The 21030-nt window shown below is 49.1% G+C and overlaps 2 protein-coding genes and 1 long non-coding RNA gene across 3 annotated transcripts; 1 reads left to right on the forward strand and 2 right to left on the reverse strand.

The window, feature by feature from the left end:
• Positions 1-44: 44 nt before the first annotated feature.
• Positions 45-8077, reverse strand: LOC117663515 (uncharacterized). Its single transcript, XM_034413755.3, has 9 exons — positions 8031-8077; positions 3297-3411; positions 2936-2995; positions 2673-2740; positions 2343-2441; positions 2062-2227; positions 1742-1812; positions 1493-1588; positions 45-404 (listed from the first exon to the last, which is right to left on the reverse strand). The coding sequence occupies exons 2-9, from the start codon at positions 3331-3333 to the stop codon at positions 141-143; spliced, it is 861 nt and encodes a 286-aa protein (XP_034269646.3). The 5' UTR covers positions 3334-3411; positions 8031-8077; the 3' UTR covers positions 45-140.
• LOC148112431 (uncharacterized) lies at positions 826-4952 on the forward strand. The gene is made up of 2 exons (XR_015729546.1): positions 826-935; positions 1474-4952. It is a non-coding gene; the product is annotated as an uncharacterized LOC148112431 (long non-coding RNA).
• A 1394-nt stretch (positions 8078-9471) lies between the features above and the next one.
• On the reverse strand, positions 9472-20692 carry SF3A3 (splicing factor 3a subunit 3). Its single transcript, XM_034413316.3, has 17 exons — positions 20285-20692; positions 20141-20188; positions 20009-20061; positions 19510-19615; positions 17212-17284; positions 17030-17121; positions 16598-16680; positions 16172-16310; positions 15887-15955; positions 15679-15746; positions 15263-15370; positions 15031-15100; positions 14789-14953; positions 14583-14693; positions 13094-13184; positions 12842-12897; positions 9472-9709 (listed from the first exon to the last, which is right to left on the reverse strand). The coding sequence occupies exons 1-17, from the start codon at positions 20378-20380 to the stop codon at positions 9632-9634; spliced, it is 1506 nt and encodes a 501-aa protein (XP_034269207.1). The 5' UTR covers positions 20381-20692; the 3' UTR covers positions 9472-9631.
• Positions 20693-21030: the final 338 nt, after the last annotated feature.

Raw genomic sequence — 21030 nt, forward strand, 5'->3', positions numbered from 1 at the left:
CATAGAAAGAAGAGAAACGTTTTCCTGAATGCCTCTTGCTTTCCTGGGAAAAAGTAGCCGAGGAGAACAGAAGGGAGAGGATGGGGAAGAAGTTCCCTCCTGCCCAGCAGATCTTAGGGTTGAAGGCACTGAGCAGTGGATCAGTTGGTCCCAGCCAAGAAGGATATGGAGCAGCTGAGACTGAGCAGGGCAGCCCAGCCCAGGAGCTGGAACAGAGAAGCCGAAGCCAGGCCGCTCGCCCTGTTGAAGTGCACTTTCCCATCCAGCTTCAGGCAGCTGGTTTTAGGCATAGCCTGGCAGCACTCTTGGTAGCACGCAGCAGGAGATTTGTGGGAGCACGGGTGGCCCTTGGTTTTGCAAGTTCGGCTACAGCCTGCCACAAAATGGGAGCCTGTTTTTTTCATCTGGAAGGAAAGAGAGAAGTTGCAGTTGGTGAGTGAGGCAGGAGCAGACACCATGGGGAATGCTTCCTCTCCAGGAAGCCGGGCCAGGGGTGAAATGCTCCTGGTTCGGACCGGATCATCTGATCCGGTAGCGATGGAGGCGGGTAGTTCGGAGAACCGGTAGCAAAAATCCCTGCCCCCCCCATTGCCCAGCTGAGCTGCGTAATCATCAGAGGCTTTTTTTTTTATTTTTAAAAGCATTTTTTCTACAACCTCTTTGGCCGAAAAAATGCTTTTAAAAGTTAAAAAAAAAGCCTCTGATGATCGTGCGGCTCAGCTGGGATCATCAGAGGCTTTTAAAAGCATTTTTTCTACAATTTTCTTTGGCCGGAGAGGTTATAGAAAAAATGTTTTTAAAAGGAAAAAAAGCCTCTGCTGATCAGGCAAGTCAGCTGGGATCATCAGAGGCTTTAAAAGCATTTTTTTACAACCTCTTCAGCCGAATCTTCAACAGAAGATACAGTGGTCTGAAGCCGCACCCTCCCTCAGCTGGTGAGTAAGAAATCAGCTAATTTAACAATTAAATCATAAAATGCCAAAAGTCTGTGGTTGTTAGAAGTCTAATTAACCAGGAAATTCCAAGACAACAGTAACTTTTTATAGTCAACGAAAAGCCCACTAGCAGCACCACCTTTGGACGGTATCAACCAGAGACATTGTTCTGCCATCAACTTTTGGGCGGGGAGTGGGGGGGGGTTGCAAGAGAAAGTAACCTTCACTGTGTTGGCATCTATCCTTAGAAAGTGGCAGCAGACGGAGCAAAGCTTGTCTTTGCTATGAGCCGCGGTGGCGCAGTGGTTAGAGTGTAGTACTGCAGGCTAAGTCTGCTGATCACCGGCTGCCAGCAGTTTGGCAGATCGAATCTCACCAGGCTCAAGGTTGACTCAGCCTTCCATCCTTCCAAGGGGGGTAAAATGAGGACCCAGGTGGTTGTGGGCAATGTGCTGACTCTGTAAACTGCTTAGAGGGGGCTGTGAAGCACTGTGAAGCGGTATATAAGTCTAAGGGCTATTGCTATTGTCTTTCAAAGGTCCTGGCAGACATCGTACCTCACAGAAGTCGTTGCCCACAATGCAGCTGGTTGAGGACTTCTGACCTTTGTAGCAGCCTTCTCCATGGCAGGTGAAGCTCGAGCAAACCTTTCCCTAGAAAGGCAGGAAGAGAAGCTAAGCTCCGCCATGCAGCAGGGAAGTCTTCCTCTAGAACCACAAACATTTGAGGGGCCAGAAGAGATTCCCACGTGGCAGCCGATCCGACTCAAATGAGTTTGCAAAGAGGACATCCCACGGAACACTTACATTGCGGGGGGGTGCTGCGGTGGTCTTGGTGGTAGTGGTGGGAACTGGGGTGGTGGTGGGTGCCCTGTCACCTGGAAGAGAGAAGAAAACTTTGACTCCTTGCTCTCCCAGGAAGCTCTCCAGGGTGGCCCTCAATACAAGCACTGAAACTACTGGGCAGGCAGCTCCTGCTCCAAGGAGGTCAGAGAGAGAGAGCCAGGGAAAGCCATACCAAGAATGCCTCTTGCCGACAGTTCCATCAAGCCAGACCACTGGCCATGGCAGAAAGCCCCTGGTGGGCTGTCCCGTCATTGAGCAAATCCACCCGAAGAGGAGTTTACCGTATGCCGTGGCATTGAGCTGCAGGCAGTTGGACGAGTTGCAACATTCCATAATGCAGAGCTCCAGGCCCAGTCCTCCGCTGTGGAGGCACATCTCCGTGGCATTGGCACTTCCACAATCACTACTGCATCGGGCTGTGTAGCTGGTGCTGTTGAGACGATAGAGCTGCGAGAGCCAAAGAGCATGAGCAGGGCTGGCATTTCAGGAACCCCTGCTAGGGCTCAAGAAGGAGCACCCCTTGTCATCATCCCCCGCAATTAGGCATCCCCAGAATCCTTACCTCACAGTGTGAAGCATTGTGGCAGATCTGGGAATTGTTGCCATGGGCCTCCTCCTGGTAGCACTTCTCTCCCGAACACTGGAAACTCTGGCAAGTGAGCTGCCAGAAAAGAGAGGGAGCTGGAGGTACACAGCGACTGAACCAAAGTCCTTCTTGTGCCAACACTCTGGGGGCCAGCTATGCCTCTATGGCATCCCACAAGCCTCCCCATGTCTCTTCACTGCTGCCTCCACCCACACCAACCTCCCCCTCCCTCAAAGGGCCCCCATTTTGCTGTCCAGCTAAGGAAAAAAAGGCTCCCACTTCTGCTCAGTAGCCCAGTTTCCTTACAGGTATCACACCTGTCCCATTCAGGGAATGGTTGGAGAAAATGGCTGCTCCAGAGATCGCATCTGACTCTGGAAAAAGAGAGAGAGAGAGAGAGGGATAAGCAGCTGGACCAATGGGGGGGGTCTTGTGAGGTAGAACAGGAGCAAGATTGGGTATTTCAGAGAGGCAAGGGAAATAGTGGTAGAGAGGCCTAGTGGTCCCCCTTCTGGTCCATTGAGGCCTTCCTGGCTCTTTCCTTTGGTTCCCACAGCCAGCCATCTCACCTGCTTCTGCATAAGGACCTCGGGTGCCAAAGTAGGAAAGACTGCAGAGGAGAAGGAGGCCTGCAGACAAACAGAGAATGTGGGCTTTCAGGGGTGGGAGGGTAGGAGAACCAGAGAACAACATTTCCAGTTCTTTGGAAAGTAATCTACAGAACCCCAGTTCATGAGCCTTCTCTTTCAAAGTCCAGGCACATATTTTGGGATCCCCTGGGACAAGACTTCAGTGTTTGATAGGCAGAAATTCAGTAGAGTAGAAGTAGAATAGAATGGAAGTAAAGTGGAAGGACAGTTTTCATGCTTCAACCTTGATTGGTGCCTGGCTGTCTATTCCTCCAGTCATCTTCTCTAAGGACCCTCTTACCTTGGGCTGAAAGGATCCGGAAGTTGGGGTGGATCATCCTGGAGCACAGGACTCACTTCTCTAGATGGAGGGGAGGAAGGCCCCTGCGTTCTCTGCAGAGATTGTGCTTCTTTTGCTGCAGAGGAAAAGCAGACAAGATCCACACACCATGCAAAGCCATGGGAAAGCTCCCACCCACCCAGGCTGCTGAATCCTGATCCCTGCAGCGTGGCCTGCTACAGCCGCAGGCACTGGGTACTCCACAGCTGTGCATCATGTTATGGTGGGGAACCGGTTGCCAAGGCAACCCCCACAACTAGGGTCAAGGAGGAGCCCTCATTGTGGTTGGGTCATGACTGTATTTCCTCAGCTTAGCTGGGGACAATCCAGAGCAAGTAGTTCAGCTGCCTGGCTTCTCCCATCCCGTCAGTGGCTGGTGGCCAGACCTGACCAAGCTCTCTCTCCATTCTTGACCCATCCAGCTGCAAAGAAAGCTGCTTTTTCAAAGTCTTAGGGAGGATCAATCTCCCTGACCTGGGAAACCTGATGAGTGGTGCTCCCACTCTGGTGCTGCTAAGGTCTGTTGCAGAAAAGAGTGTTCCTTTAGGCAGTTTTTGGAAGGGCTTACGTCCAGTCTATCTGAGTAGTCTATGTAAGTCTAGTCTAGTGAAAAGAAGGACTAGGTGAGACATGATAGCAATGTTCCAATATTTGAAGGGCTGCCACAAAGATGAGAGGAGTCAACCTATTTACCAAAGCATCAGAAGTCAAGACAAGAAGCAATGGATGGAGACTAATCAAGGAGAGGAGCAATCTCAAACTAAAGGAAAAAAAAATCCTGACAGTGAGAACAATAAACCAGTGGAATGTCTTGCCTTCAGAAGTTGTAGGTGTTCCATCACTGGAGGCTTTTAAGAAGAGACTGGACAGCCACTTGTCTGAAATGGCATATGGTGTCCTGCTCAAGTAGGGGGTTGGACTAGATGACCTCCAAGATCCCTTCCAACTCTGTTATACTGTTTTATGTTCTCTCTCTCTTCCTCCCTCCCTCCCATTTATCTGCTGTCTGAACTATTTTTACTAGCATGAATATCTATTATTTGGAGGGAATGACTTGTGTCTGCATTTGCTAAGTGAGGCTACAATAAGTCTTATGTCCCACACAGTGTCTGTGTCAAACAGGGAAAGACCACCTTATTTGACAGTCTTTCCTTTTCAAGCAGGTCCTGCAAAAAGCTCCCCCTCCCCCAGGGGGTCTCCAGTGTTACTGCTAAGAACTTTTGGGGACCCCAATATATGCTGAGAGATCCAAAGTCAAAGTTCTCTGCCCAGGACAAGGACTTCCACCAGGAGGCTCATTAACTGGGCAGCTGCTGACCAAGACATTTCTGAAGGCTGAGTCGCCCCTTGATCAGTGCAGGGCCCGACTCAAAGCCCCCCCCAACAAAGGCTGTTCAGCTCCTACCTGAACACATAAAGGGTAGATCGGCCAACCCCCCACCCCCATTCAGTCAAAATCTGCCTGCTTGAAGTTAAACATTCCATATTTATTTATTTATTTATTTTATTGAATTTCTATACCGCCCTTCTCCCGAAGGACTCAGGGCGGTGAACAGGTTAAGATTTCATATACGTACGTGTAACTAATAAATTGAGTCAACTTGGTGTATCTGCTAAGACCTTGGCATAGAATTTAGATGTTTATGCTAGCCCTGCTAACAGAAAGGTCTTCAGGGCACGTCGGAAAGTGCGAAGATCTGGGATTATTCGTATTCCATGGGGTATTTTGTTCCAAAGAGTAGGTGCCCCCACAGAGAAGGCTCTCTCCCTTGGAACTACTAGACGACATTGTTTTAATGATGGTACTATGAGTAGGCCTACTCTGTGAGAGCGTATTGGTTGGTGGGAGGTTATCGGTTGCAGCAGGTGATCTCGTAAGTACTCCGGTCCTAAACCATGGAGCACTTTAAAGGTAAGAACCAACACCTTGAAGCGCACTTGGAAGGCCACCGGAAGCCAGTGCAGCTCGCATAGAAGAGGTGTTACATGTGAGTGCCATGTTGCTCCCATAATTACTCGTGCAGCCGCATTCTGGACCAGTTGGAGCTTCCGGGTGCACTTCAAGGGGAGCCCCATGTAGAGAGCATTGCAGTAGTCAAGTTGGGAAATGACGAGGGCTTGAGTGACTGTGTGTAATGAGTCCCGGTCTAGAAAGGGACGCAATTGGCGAATCAGGCGAACCTGATAGAAAGCTCCTCTGGCCACGGCTGTTATATGATCTTCTAAAGACAGTCGTGCATCCAGGAGGATGCCTAAATTGCGAGCTTTCTCTGCGGGGGTCAATGACTCGTCCCCAATAGTTAGTGATGGGACTAACTGGCTGTACCGGGACGTCGGCAGCCACAGCCACTCAGTCTTGGAAGGGTGGAGTCGAAGCCTGTTTCTCCCCATCCAGACCCGTACGGCCTCAAGGCACCGGGACATCACTTCAAGGGCATCATTGGGATGGTTTGTGGTGGAGATGTACAGCTGAGTGTCATCAGCGTAGAGATGACATTGCACCCCAAAACCACGGATGATCTCCCCCAATGGCTTCACATAAATGTTGAACAGGAGAGGCAAGAGGACCGACCCCGCAAGTAAGGGGCCTCGAGGTCGATCTCTGTCCACCTGTCAACACTGACTGCGACCTGTCAGACAGGTAGGACGAGAACCACCGTAATACGGTGCCTCCCACTCCCAGCCCCTCCAACCGGTGCAGCATGATACCATGATCAACGGTATCAAAAGCCGCTGAGAGATCTAATAGGACCAGGATAGAGGAACATCCCCTCTCCCGAGCCCTCCATTTTATAAATTTGATAAAATAAATTCCAATTTCTGGTATGATAGAAAGCCAAGCTGGACCTTCTGCTTGACATCCATTCAGCTGCTTGAAAAAAAAATGGTATCACCTGCCACTCAATCTTAAGGCCACTCAGCGTGTCCAGCTCCTTCAAACTCACTTTGTAAGTGGTCATATTGAGTCTTCTTTGTGGCCCCTCCTCTGAACCTGTTCTGGTGCCTCTGAATCAGGGGTGAAATGTTCCCGGTTCGGATCGGATCACCCGATCCGGTAGCGATGGCGGCGGGTGGTTCGGAGAACTGGTAGCAAAAATCCCTGCCCCCCCCACCATGCCCAGCTGAGCCGTACAATCATCAGAGGCTTTTTTTTTACTTTTAAAAGCATTTTTTCTACAACCTCTTCGGCCGAAAAAGTGCTTTTAAAAGTAAAAAAAAAAAGCTTCTGATGATCGCATGGCTCAGCTGGGATCATCAAAGGCTTTTAAAAGAAAAAAACCCTTTTTTTTCTTTTAAATGCCTCTGACGATCAGGCAACTCAGCTGGGATCGTCAGAGCCTCTTGAAAGCATTTTTTTATAACCTCTTCGCCAAAGAGGTTGCAGAAAAAACGGTTTTAAAAGTTTTTTAAAAAATGGCCACGCCCACCGTCACATTACCCCCCACCACCACCACCAAGCCACACCTACAGAACCGGTAGTAACAAATTTTAGATATCACCACTGCTCTGAATGTTTTTTTTTTAAATGCATGTTTTAAAAATATTTGGGATGAAATTTCACCAGAGCAAAAGAAATTGGAATCATCCTTTGATCTCTAAATGTGGCTTAGAATTGCATTTTTTTTTTTGCAGTCCTATCACACTGCTGGATCAGTTTGCAATCAACCCCAATTCTAAGATTTTCCCCCCATTATCGAGGCCAGCATTCCCCCCCTCTCCAGGTTTCTGCTGCCACCATTCTGGCCTCTTCACGTATCATGTACATCAGCCTGCAGCCGCACAAGGAAACTGCCCTTTCAGAAGCTGGGATTGGAGGTGACATGGCCCCTCAGAAGATGGCTAACCTGCGATCTACTCAGCGTACTGCATGATCTAGGATGGCATTGGGCTCCTTTCCAGGATGCCCGGCAGGCCCCAAAGTGACTTGTGGCTGCCAGGGAGACAGGAAAATGACAAGCCCGAAGGCCCAGGGCTGCAGGTTAATGACACGCATTGTTGGCCCAGCAACACATGTTTGGTTCAGCCCCAGAGGGAAGCCAGGGACGCCCAGGCAGGCATCAAAAACAGAAATCTGCCCTTTGCCTTGTGTCAGCCAACGCCTAGTTGGTTGGGTTGACTGAACAGGTCCTTTTCCAGTTCCCAATTCATGGCCACCTCTCTGAGCCAGCCCTCTGGGTATTTACAGGAACCAGGCTGAGATCTGCCCTGGAATCTGGGTCTTCCAGACCCTTCCCAATGCCGCAGCTCAGATTTTGTGAAAACCTGGTCCTGAATTACTTCCTGCTGGAGCCACAAACCTACACTGGAGTAAATAGGCCACAGGTGAAGGCACAGCATCTTATTCTTTCACCTGCCTCCGTCCTTAGAGCTCTAGGCTACAAATGGCCCAGCAGCTGCTCAGAAGCCACACATGAGCCATCTTTGGCTCATCTGCAGACATGCACAGTCCAAGAACAAGAAAGAGGACCAGTCTCTCGGCTAACTCATTCCTTCCCTGGCTGTGGCTTATGGTTCCTTGGGAATTCCTTCCGGCATAGCGTGTGTAGGTTCTGGCTTGCTATTGGCTCAGCTTCTGCCTCCCTGGCTTAGACATTCAATACACCCCCTCTTGATAACTGGCAGGTCCACAAGCACCCCTCTGACTTTTCTGCAATCTGTTCCACACCGGACCCCATGCCTGCTCTGCTCACTTACCTTGCTCGCTTGCAGGGAGCCTTGGTGTCTGTCTGAAGGCTTTCTGCCTGCAGCACTGGCAGAAATGTCCCCTTGAGAACCCTCATCTCCGCCCAGGTAGAGGTGGAGCCAACCAGTCGAGAGCACTCCAAGGTGGGGGAAAAGAGGAACCTGGCTCCCTGGTGCTCTGGGCAACATGTTCCCTGCCTCTGGATCAACTGTGGCTCATCCCTGGCAAACCTTTCTATGATGGTCCTCCCAGTTTGCCACCTGATTTATGTCAATTGGACAGGAAACAGAGAGAGAGACATCTTTTTGGCACTGCTGTTCCTCCAGAGCGTCCGAGAACTCCATTTGCTACAGGAAATTCTGCCAAACAAGGTCCCTTCCTTGATTCCAAGCGTGAAACCCTTCTCTTTCTGAAAGCCAAGAAGAGGCCACGGGCATCCCAGTTTGCATCATGGCTCGATCTGCTCTTTGGGCTGGCTGGCAATCTTACGGAACACGAATCCCAGTGAAGACCATTTTTCAGAGACTAAGAACCAGGGCCCACCGGAACGGTGTTAGACTTAGGGGCAGAAAGCCGTCTCTGATCAACTGTTCTGCTCCAGATCAGCCTGAGCCTCCTGAGAGATCTTCCCATGTACAATGGAACCAATCCTTGCTTACAGCTGCTGCTCCCTAAGGGTATCCGGATAACAGGCCCTGCTAGTCTGCTCGAGTTTAGCCAGTGGCTTCTGGAAGAGAAGCAAGAGTTTGCCCCATTTCCCAGAAAAAAAGTCTCCACCTCTGTGGCTTGCTTTTGGTTAAGCCTCCACCTCAGCTTCCCGGGACAATTACAACAACAAACCCGCCCCAATTAGACTTAATGATCCACTCTTTCTATTCCCAGGGGGCTGAGAGTAGCAGCTCAGGTGTCAACAAAGGAAAAACACTGCTTAGTGGCAGATTGGTGCAGGCTTAACTGATGGTAGCAGGTACTGGGTAGCCTCCCCAAATTAATACACTGGAAGGGCAGCAGCTTCCTTTTATCCCCACCCCCCTCCAACTTATATGGCATCTGCCAAGAGAATCCTGCTTTTCTACCAAACAGAATTTGGGAAAAGATCTACAGGGCAGCCTTTCATCAAAACCTTACTAGCTCTTCTCCAACAAGGCTGTCCCATATGCCAATGCTTGCTTTTCTCTGCTCCCTTGAGCAAATGGCAACGAGGGACTGACTATTCAGAAATAATGGCTGCAAAGAGTGAAGGAAAGAGAAGGGCCGGAGGCAGCACCTCAAGCTGTGAACACAAGCATGGGACTCCCATGTTCCTTCCACGTTTTCTGCAGAGGGAAGCTAACTTGGGTTTGAACGGTGTGTGCCTTCAGATACCGAGGATCAAGGATGGGTCAGTGACAGACATTGGGAGAAAGTCTCCATCAAGCAAGGCTACACCACCAGACCAGATGCTCATTCCTCTGCCTTTAAAAGTAGTTTATTTCTATGTATCAGTTCAACATAAAGCAAAGGTCTTACAGAATCCATTCTGTTGACTAGGAGCATCTCTGGAGTGCCTGCCCACAAGGACTCCAGTCACCAAAAGGGAGACAAGGGGAGATGGGCGGGGGGGTGTCTCTGTTTACAGCAGGCCTTGGCGTTTCAGGTCTTCATAGGTCTTCTTGTTGACCACATTCCCACTGGAGTCTTCATATTCCTCCTGGAATGATAAGTGAAGCTGCTGACAGCCAAATGCAAAGCCAAACATCCAACACAACACAACAGCAAGACACCCCTTCTCTGTGACAGAACACGAGGATTTTGACCCATCTGAACTGAAAAGTTTCTGCACCAGGAGTCCCTTCTATTTTCTCTCTGGGCCGCAGGTAAAACCTCGGAATACTCATGGATGACACCTCTGGGCCTGTCCATTTGTGAGGAATACAGTTTCCCCTTTTCCCCCTTTGGTTCAAGACTTGCTTGGCGGGAGGGTCTCTTCCTCACCTGCTGGCTGGCATTTTTGGTTTCTGTCCCACCCAGTGGTGGGTTGCCCCCAGTTCTATAGAACCGGTAGTAAAACTGGCGGGAGGCCCCGCCCACTGACCCTGACGTCACCAAAATGCTTCTGCACATGCACAGAAGAGTACGCGTGCACAGCCCCGTTGCGAACCGGCAGTAAAGGTTAAGTAGAACCCACCCCTGGTCCCACCCCATTGCTGCAGCCAACTCTGTTTTCCTGCTGCTGTTCCTCTATGCCTAATTTTGACCCATGTAGTGTAGCTGCTGGCACCATTTTTATGACTTAGTTGCACTTGACTGATCTCTCATGCCCCCCCCCCAAAAAAACATCTCTTCTCCCCTCTCCCCCTTTGAATGTTTTGGAGGCAGTTACTTTGCCATTCCATCAGGGCATTTCTCATTTTGCTATCCCTACTAAATGTTACACAGTATTACTAGGAAGTTAAGATACCATTCAGAAACTGAGATGTGTGTCTTGGCTGGAGTCGAGCCGTCTTTGAGAATGCACGATATCTTTGATATCTTTAATTACCCTACACAATGTGCAAGGCCTTAAGTTGTAATGACCTTTTATTGGTGCCAGCACACCCCAACAACCAGCAAACATAGAAAGGTTCTACAGCCTAAAGCTGGGGTGCTGCTTAAAGACCACAGCTGAGAGGCAGTTACAGGTATTCCTCACCTTACAACCACAACTGAGCCCAAAATTTATGTTCTTGAGCAAGAAATTTGTTACGTGAGTTTTACCCCATTTTAGGACTTTTCTCTGAATCACTGCAGTTCTTAAATTAGTAACACGGTTGTTAAGTGAATCTGGTTTCCCCACTGACTTTGCTTGTCAGAAGGTTGCAAAAGGTAATCACATGACCTGCAACCGTCATAAATGCGAGTCAGTTGTCAAGCATCCAAATGTAAATCATGTGACCAAGGAGATGCTGCAATAGTCATAAGTGTGAAAAACGGTATTAAGTCACTTTTTTCAGTGCTGTTGTAACTTTGAACAGTCACTAAGTTACTAAGTGTACCTGTACTAGGGAAAAAGTATTGTATTGTTCGGAGTATAAGACGCACTTATTCCCTCCTAAAAGAGGCTGAAAATTTGGGTGTGTCTTATACTCTGAATGGAGCTTTTCTGAAGCTTTTTTTCAGCCCTAACGAGGTGCTAGAGAGGGAAATCTTCTGTGCTTTGCCTGTTCCTTCTAGATCCTCAGCTGTGCTTTAGAAGCTTTTTTTCAGCCCTAACGAGGCGCTAGTGAAGCGATCTGTGCTTTGCCTGCTTTTCTCATTGCTGCTCCCTCAGCTTTTTTATCCCCAAGCAGGGGATAAAAAAACCCAGCAAACTAATGTGCTGAAGCTGACCAGACTAAGGATGCCAGCCAGATAAATACCTGGTAGGCAGATTTCCTCCCCCCCCCCCCATTTTCCTCCCCAAAAACTAAGCTGCATTTTATACTCCGGTGCGTTTTATAATCCTAAAAATACAGTAGCTAACATTATTTCCTACATGTTAGTGATACTTCCACAGGATAAATTGTCCGGTGTGCTTTTTGTGGCATACTGGTGACTCTAGTAAGTTCTATGGTTTGTGAGTTGAAAAAGGAAATGTATACACAGATGCAAGGAAATATTTAAACTGCAACAAAAAGGAGACAATAAGATGCAGTGTGGAATGCCATAACAGCATCGGCTGCTTTTAAGTTGAGGCACCACTGAAGTCTGTCTGTGCTAAATGTCTATGGAGAATCTCAGTCATCCAGGTCCTGGTTGTCCCCAAAGGTGCTTTTTCAAGAGGCAACTTGAAAACTTGGACTTTCTGGTTTTTCTTTGAAGACGTTTCACTTCTCATTCCAGAAGCTTCTTCAATTCTGGAGAAGTGAAACGTCTTCTAAGAAAAACCAGAAAGTCCAGTTGCCTCTTGAAAAAGCACTTTTGGGACATGTCTGTGCTTAACAACACAGGGATCGTCTCCCCTGTATATTGATGGCTTCGACATTCCTCTTCCTCCTCGCCTCCCCCACCACCACGAATGGCCCTGTTGATGTTGAGGGGGTCGCAAGGTTTCTGTGTTGAATCTGGTGCCATTTCCAACCCCCTGAGGTCATGCAGGAAAATGCTGAAGGCCGTTCCATTACTAAACAGAATTTCTTCTTTTTTGTTCTTTTGGTCAATGTAAGAAAAATAATGGCAGACCCTTTTTGGGGGAAATTGATTGTTACTAGAACCACAGACAAATCTTTGATCAATGTTATTAAAAAGGGAATCTATAGGAGAATCAGCCTTTCAACAATAGGAAGAAACTGATCAGATGTAATAGAGCTTTGAAAAAAAATATGCACAACTGTGGAAATAATTGGATAATTTGCCCCTTCCCATCCTAATGAATGAACTGCCCCAAGTTTGGAGTTACAATTGTATATGAAGACTGGCAAAACTATAAGTCATATATACAAAGTAAAGATGAGTATGTGCCTTCTGCTTTTAAAAAAAATACCATTTGTATTAGACAGGAAGGGGGGACAGCAGCAGTGAAAGAAAATAAGAAAGACTGAGTATTTTAACCTAGAGCCCCTCACTAGAGGAGACTTAAGAGTAATTTAAAGTTTTAAAAGATATCCTTTCAAAAGATGTAGTGCATTTGTAACACAATTATTAGCAAGGATGATTTAAAATGAAATTGGAAGAGTTACATAAAGTAATTTCTTACTGCAGCTCAACAGGTGTTTATCCCAGTGGCCAGAGTCAACCCCTGAGGTTATACTGAATCTCCAATCTGGTCCAAGGGCTCAGGTCTGCAGAAGAAGAGCTAAGAAGAACCCCCTCTACCCCAACTTACTTCTGTATCTGGCTGCCACCTTTCCGAAGCCTTCTGTTGCTTCAGCTTGGCCCACACTGAAAAACAGAGGAAGGCCAAGTCCTGCTTTGGTGCTGAGGGGGAGCTTTCAGAAGCTCCTATGAGATAATACCCCCCCCCAAGGCTTTTCCCTGATGCAAGCCCACCCATCGCCACTCAACACCCCCTGCCAAGGCCAGGATACCCCCTTTCCCACCCTTGAGGTCAGGGGAAACAGGCTTTGCACCCACTTACATGACACGGCGTCTTCAATCTGCGTAACGTTTGCGAAGTGAGCCGTGTTGGGAATGCCCAAGCATCGCATCCCATGAGCGTGGCGCCATTCCTGTAGAGCACAAGGGATCATAAAACCGAGGACCCGGCCCCCTAAAACAAGGACTGCTCTTGAGAAGCCAAGAATGGCCTGGGGAAGTTAGGAATCCTAGAGTTTAAAGGAGACATTTTGGCCACAGAGTCCAGCCCCAGCTTCATCCAAATTAAAGGGTCACAGATGCGTGCACACATTCTTTGCCTCTTCCTGAAAGAATGCTGTGGCATTGGGGTCTCGAGGCAGGCAGGATGCAAAAGCAGCTCTCTCCCAGCCCCAGAGCAGTGCTGAGGTTACAAGACATAGCAATAGCACTTAGACTTATATACCACTTCACAGTGCTTTACAGCCCTCCCTAAGCGGTTTACAGAGTCAGCATCAAAAACGTCATCCAAAAAGCACCACAAAGAACGTTCTTTCTGCGCCAACTCAGAAAGCTCAAACTGCCCAAGGAGCTGCTGATCCAGTTCTACAGAGGAATGATTGAGTCTGTCATCTGCACCTCTATAACTGTCTGGTTTGGCTCTGCAACCCAAAAAGACACACACAGACTTCAGAGGATAATTAGAACTGCAGCAAAAACCATGGCTACCAACCTGCCTTCCATTGAGGACCTGTGTACTGCACGAGTCAAAAAGAGGGCTGTGAAAATATTTACGGACCCCTCGCATCCTGGACATCAACTGTTTCAACTCCTACCCTCAAAATGACACTATAGAGCACTGCACACCAGAACAACTAGGCACAAGGAGAGGTTTTTCCCGAATGCCATCACTCTGCTTAACAACTAATTCCCTCAACACTGTCAAACTAGTTACTAAATCTGCACTACTATTAGTCTTCTCATCGTTCCCACCAGCCATCTCCTTCCACTTATGACTGTATGACTGTAATTTTGTTGCTTGGATCCTTACAATTTATTTTGATATTGTTTCCTGATTGCTTATTTGTACCCTATGACTATCATTAAGTGTTGTACCTTATGATTCTTGACGAATGTATCTTTTCTTTTTATGTACACTGAGAGGATATGCACCAAGACAAATTCCTTGTGTGTCCAATCACACTTGGCCGATAAAAAATTCTATTCTATTCTATCTATTGCCCCCCTCTCAATAATCTGGGTCCTCATTTTACCCACCCCGGAAGGATGGAAGGCTGAGTCAACCTTGAACCTGGTGAGATTTGAACTGCCAAATTGCAGGCAGCCGGCAGGCAGCAGAATTAGTCTGCAGTACTGCATTCTAACTACTGGGCCACCGCCCCTTGAAGTCGGAGGAAACTACCAAGATGCCAGACCAGCAAGGAACCTGCTCTGGAATCAGCCTGAAAAGCCCAACCGCCGCCACCCACCCCTACCCCAGCCTCAGGAATCTGACCCTCTCCCAGATGGAAGCATGGCATGGCGCTTCTTACCGCAAAGTGTCGCTGGAAAGCTTTGGGCCCACGGTATGTATAATTCCCACAGATCTCACAGTTGTAGTTGATATTCAACCCGTGGAGCTTGTAGAGCCAGTAGGGAATTGGCTGGAAGGCAAAGAGGCACAGAGATCACTGGATGCCACGTGCAAGTCCAGTCCAAGGAGGGGACGGAGGCCCCTCTGTCCTGCCAGAGGCCTTACCTTACCATCCCAGCCCAGAGGCAAGTTCTTGGGGTTGTAGATGATCTCATTCTCTTCATCCTCGCTTTCGCTCTCACTGATCTGCTCTTCCTCTTCCTCTTCACGCTCTTCCCCGGTCCGTGCCTGTTTGCGCTGCACATTTTCATGCGTCAGCTGCCGTTGCTCCTGAGGGACAGTGAAGCCTGTGAAGACAGCAGCCCCTGCCTGGGACCTCCATGCTCAGGGGAGGGGGTGGCTCTTACCCCAAGGATCTCCACGTACTCGTAGATCTGGGCTTCCAGGAAGGCCACGTCCTTATTCCGCTCTGTGTCCCTGTTAACACAACAATGGTGCCCACAAGTGAGCAATCCCAGCTGGCACCAAAGGCGGCCCTGCTTCTTCACTGCAGGACACGAGACCACTAATGGAGGAGACCAACTCAAAAAGGGCCCGAGCAGGCACCACTCACCCCCCTCCAACCTAGAGCAGACTCACCGCTTGCTCCCTTTTGTCTTTGGGTTTTTGGCAAAGAGAGCGGGATCAAGGGCTTCCAGGGACTTGCCCTTTGTGCTGAAAAGCCTCTGAGCACGTTCCTCCAATGTCCTGGGCAAGAAGGAGAGCAGGAACCCCTCAGGTCGGGCTCCAGGGTACATTTTAGCATTGTAAATAAGAGCCAGAAGCACCCAAGAACATACAGAACGTGTTTTGGGGTGGGAAGCAGAGACAAGAGTTTGATTCTTTTGTACAAGAGCTTTTGCTTGTTCTCGCCAGAGGGTGCCATCCCCCATCCAGGCAAGGGTCTGCGTGTTCACCAGGAAAGCCCCGGGCAGGACCGATATGCCTGTGCCACTTCTCTGCATGTCCTCCCAGACTGCTAGGCCTCCACAAACGCTAAAGCTGTTTCCACTTACCCTCCACATTTCAGACCTAAGGCCAGCAGGGCAGATTTCAGCCGATCTAGACCAAGGGAGGCCAACTCCTGTGGGGAAGTACCAAAAGCTAACTCCCTCCTTGCAGGGCCATGGAGGAAAGTGGCCGCCTGGATTCCCAGAGGCGCCAAGTTGGGGGGGGGGTTCCACTCCTAACCTCCCACCCTCCCACTCCAGAATGGCTACCAACCTCCCAAGAAGAGAAGGCAGAGAGGTCCAGGTGGGCCCCAGCATGTGTGAGGGCGCTGCTAGTCTCTTTCTGTCAAGGGACAACAGGAGGATATGTAGACAAAGGTTGTGCAGATCAGTGGCCTCCAGATGTACTTAGCCCCAACTTTCCCAGCCATTTAGGTTGACTGGGGACATAGAGGCACAGGCTGGGAGGAGGCATCTCTCCCAGAAACATCAACAATGAACATAATTTAAAACAGTTGTGCTTCATATTAAGCCTCACCCACCACAGAACGACACTCACCGGCCAACCAGGGAAAGTGCCAATCTCCCACTTTTTCTCAAAATCTCCCTGAATTTTGCCAAACAGCTCATTCTGGTCAAGCAGAGGCTTTACTCGGTCTGTATAATCCTGCAGATATTCCAACAGCATCTCCAAGTACCTGTAAAAAACCAGACTGACTGTGGCAGGAGAACCTGGCATTCTCCAGCCCAAATGGGCCCCTTTCCCATCCGTCTGTCAACTGGCAGCAACTGAGAACTACCATACCATACATGAATGTGCAACCACGAAGTCAAACCATTTTAAACCTATGCCTGCTACTGTAACCCAAGTGGGGAAATGAGAAATTCTGCTGTAAACCTCCTTTTGTTCACGCAAAATTGTTAATTTGACCAGTTTTAATAGCCCAGAGGACGACACATTTCCCCTTTCATAGGAAAGTCTCACCTTCTGTACTCGGCATTCTTTCTATCCTTTGGAATGTCAAAGAGCTGGTCGAAAGTAGACAGGTAAGTGATGTAGTCCAGTTTCTGCAACAGCACGAAGAAAGAGAAGGGGGTTTGCCACAATTCTCTGAAACCCTAGGCCAAAGCAACTGCTCTCTGGAGGTTCCTACGGCTGCCCTTGCTGTGAGGCTGCGGGAGAGAAGAGCCTTACACACCCTCACCCTTCCCTTTCAGCCCAGCAAGAAACAACCGTCCTTTTATTCTTCTCCCTCCCTCATTTCCAGTCCAACGTTTTGTGCCCCTTCAGTGGCGCTTCCCTTTTACGTAGCTCTATTAAGCATAAATCTGAGGACAGAATCCGCAAGGATGAGTGCAACACAAGGGAGCATCAGTTGTGCCCCCCCAAGCCCAGAAAACAGTATGGGAGCCTCACCTCAGACGACTTGAGATTGATGTACTTCAGATAGCAGTCGTGCAGGTCCAGATAGCGGCCATATCCTTCTTCATCAGTGAACTCCACAAGGTCTACGAGAAGCCAAGAATGAAATCTTCAGCACATAATTTATTCATTTGAAAAAAAGAAAGCCAAGCGTGAATCCTGCCACACGAACTTACTCTGAGCCTCTTCGCTTGGGTTTTCCCGGGCCTTTAAGAGCTCCTCAAATTCCACTGACATCGGCACACAGATCTACAAAGGTAACACATGGTTTTTGGTTTTGCTTCATGATCCCCCTCCCCAAAAGTGCTGCATGCAGGAAGTCACTCAAGCATGTTTGAACACCTTCCATACGAGCACAAAGGATCCTGCGAGGTAAGATCCCTGTCATAGCCAGAGGCCCTTCTTGACTGAGGAAGCAGAAAGGAAAGGAAAGTCTTTCAAGTGAGCTTTTCTGTCAGCAACAGAGGTTTGGGTTTTTGCAACAATGGTACAAAGTTCACAAATGAAATGCTGCTCTGCAGAGACTGAATTTGTCTTCTTAAGGAAATGGGTGATTAAAGTCATTACTACTTGGTTGCAAATGCAAAAGTCTGGTTTAAAAAGTGGTCAGACACAAATCATGGTTATTAGGAAGTTCAATTTTAATAAAGAGAAATAAAAGCAAAATCTTCTGGAAAGAAAACCTTAAAGAAAAAGATTTTGGAGTTGACCAATTCTTGTAGAGGAAATTAAGAACAGCATTTTTTCCAACAATAACAACAAAGAAAACGAGGAGACACATGAAGAAGTCATTGTGGCTGAAGATGCAGCTCACAAACAACCTTTCTGGAAATGGTAGAAAGGACCAAGAAATAAGGCCAGGAAGACAAAGGCAGAAATGAGCCAAGGCGATGGGGAGGGGCAAAACCCAGCAAGATAGTGGGGATGACTTTGAATCACTCTTAACTCCTTATAACTGCCTGGACAAGCTCCTGCTGTTTTTTGGCTAAATTTCAAAATGGTTTGCCTTCGCCTTCTTTTTCCTAGACTGAGGGACAGGTAAGTGGCCAAGGTCACCCAGCCTGGTTTTGTGCCCAAACCAAGACAAGCCTGATGCCTTAACTTTGATACCAAACTGGCTCTCCCAGTAAGAAGAGCTCTTTCAAATATGTCAACAGTAAGAAGACAACAAATGAGCTTATGAACTTGCTGATTCCAAATGGAGAAAGCAGAGAACCCCTTTTGCCCGTCTGTATATCCAAAGACTGAAGAGCTGTCAGGATCTTAAATTATTTTTTCAGGAGAGCTGGGGAGGTGTCAGAGGACAAGAGAAAAGCAAATATGGCACCCCTCTTCCAGAAAGGAGAGAAAAAAAGAAGATTCTAGACATTATCAACTAAGGAATTAATTGAAGATAGTATCAGCATGGCTTTGTGAAGAAGATTTTATGAGATAAATCTTATTTCCTTTGAAAATGGAACTGCACTAAAGTTAAATAATTAACCTCAAAATCAGTGTCTGACAACATTCCATACAACCATCTCTTAGAGAGAATTCAGACTGCACAACAGTAAGGAGAGTCTGAATTCAGAGTCATCAGTGGCTCTACATTAAGTCGGTGGATGGGATCTCTCTTGAGGCCACAACCATTCCACATTTCCTTTAAGATGCAGCCAATAAGTTTGATGGACTGCTTATCTAATCTGCAGATAACACAACACTGGAGGTCTGGCCAATGTCCGGGATAATAGAATGAGAGTGTAGCATAGGTAACCCCCGACTTACAACTTGGATGAGGTTACCTTTGTGGTAACTTCAAGCTCTTCAATTCTAAGAGCAAGAGTTGTCCTCTCTCACCTCTTGGCGATAAGAAAAGAGTTCTACTGAAGGGAAAGCTACAGCCAGTTATGCTCAACCTGTGATGGCTTGTTTCAGGGCCCTGGATGAAGCAGACTCTGATACCTGGCATCCAGCACCACTCTCTTTCTCAAGAATTGGGCTGGCCTGAAGTCCAGAACCTCTGCAGACCGAGGCAAACTTACAGACCATTTGTTTGGCAATACCAGTGGTTCTGAGAGTCTCCTCTAAGTCAAGAGACGAATAGAACAGAACAGAACAGAATTCTTTATTGGCCAAGTGTGATTGGACACACAAGGAATTTGCCTTGGTGCATACGCTCTTCAGTGCTACATAATAAACAATTGCTAAATGTTTACAGCGTGTAATAACACGCAAGAACTTTGGGGAGTTATCTTGGTTTTAAAACATTTTAACACAACCAAAACTGAAATGTATAGTGTTACAAAAATTAAAAAGCTCAGTTTTCTACAAAAACTAACTGTATTGAGACAAACCACCCTGCCCCCCCCCACCCTCCAAAGAAAACCACCTTTAGCCTTTTACAAATGCAAGAGGATGAAAACCGCCTTTCGGGCACAGCGATGGCCAGAGAAGGTTAAGGGGAAGCCCGGGCAAGGGGAGGAGGCTCTGCTGACCTCGTTGGGATGCTTGCGATGGAACTCCTTGATCTGCTTCAGCCGGTTGTAGAACTCGGCGAACTCGTTGGGCCCCGAAATCGCGCCGAGCTCCTCCTTCCGCAACCTGGAGGGGTGGGTGATGGGGGGGGGGGAGTCCAGCACGGGGGGGTCAGCGGGTCTTGCAGCCGCTCTGGAGACCCCTTGCCCCAGTGGTGGGTTTCAAATTTTTTTACTACTGGTTCTGTGGGTGTGGCTTGGTGGGCGTGGCTTGGTGGGCGTGACAGGGGAAGGATACTGTAAAGTCTCCATTCCCACCCCACTCCAGGGGAAGGATACTGCAAAATCCTCCCAATCAGCTGGGACTCGGGAGGCAGAGAATAGATGGGGGCGGGGTCAGTCAGAATTTTTACTACCGATTCTCTGAACTACTCAAAATTTCCGCTACCGGTTCGCCAGAACTGGTCAGAACCTGCTGAAACCCACCTCTGCCTCGTCCCCGCCCCCCCCCGTCGCTTACCCGTCCTTGTCGTCGTAGAGGTCCCGCAGGTTGCCGCTGACTTCCATGTAGCGCTGCAAAAGAAGCCCGACGCGTCAGCCGCCACCCGCGAGGCCAAGCGACCCCCGACCTCCCCCCACGCCCGCCACTTACGTCCTGCATGGCCCGCGTGCGGTGGTCCGAGTTGATCTGGTCCCGCAGCTGCTCGGCAGAGAGAAGGAAAGGTTAGGCCCGGCTCAGGACGGCCCGGCTCCCTCCCCCTCCACCCACCCCCCCGACCCCGGCCCCGCGCCCCACCGTAGACTTGCGGATCAGCATCTCCTTGACCATCACGTCCATCAGCCGCTCGCGCTCCTCGTGGTAGCGGCGCTGCTGCTCCAGAATGGTCTCCATGGCGGCGTCGGAGCCGGAAGCCGTTTCCCGAGCGCCCCGGTGTTCCCCCACCCCCCCTCCTCGCCCGCGCAGAAAGGTTCCGCCCTGGCGGCGGAAGTCGGTCTCGCCGAGCTAGAACGTCTGCTTCCCCTCGCCCCGCCGCGCCGCGCAGAAGGCGACGCTCTAGGCTTGCGGCGGACGCGTCTGCGCTTGCGCAGGAAGAGGGAGGCGATAGCAGGGCGGGGCCAGCGGGGTGGTTTGGTTAAGGCAGTGTTTCTCAACCTTGGTAGCTTGAAGATGGGTGGACTTCAACTCCCAGAATCCCCCAGCCAGCTATGGCTATGCTAAGCTATGCTATGCTGGCTGGAGAATTCTGGGAGTTGAAGTCCACAAGTCTTAAAGCTGCCAAGGCAATTTCCTTTCCGGCCTCGGAGAGCCCCTGTGGACAAGACGGAGCCCTCGAGAGTCCCAGAGCGCCTCGCCGTCTCACTTGCTACAATGTGGCCCTTTCTTTATTTGGCTGCCCGGGCTGAGCCAGCGGAAGCTTCCTTCTTCGTTCGTGTTGGGGGCTGGGATGGGGGGGGCGGTTCATCACGAGTCTGATCGGACTAGACTGGGTTGTCTCTCTCTGCCCTATAATATATATGTGGGTATATATAATCATTTATTTA

This window comes from Pantherophis guttatus, chromosome 10 (assembly GCF_059756535.1).
Source record: "Pantherophis guttatus breed Tessera chromosome 10, ASM5975653v1, whole genome shotgun sequence".
NCBI lineage: Eukaryota > Metazoa > Chordata > Lepidosauria > Squamata > Colubridae > Pantherophis > Pantherophis guttatus.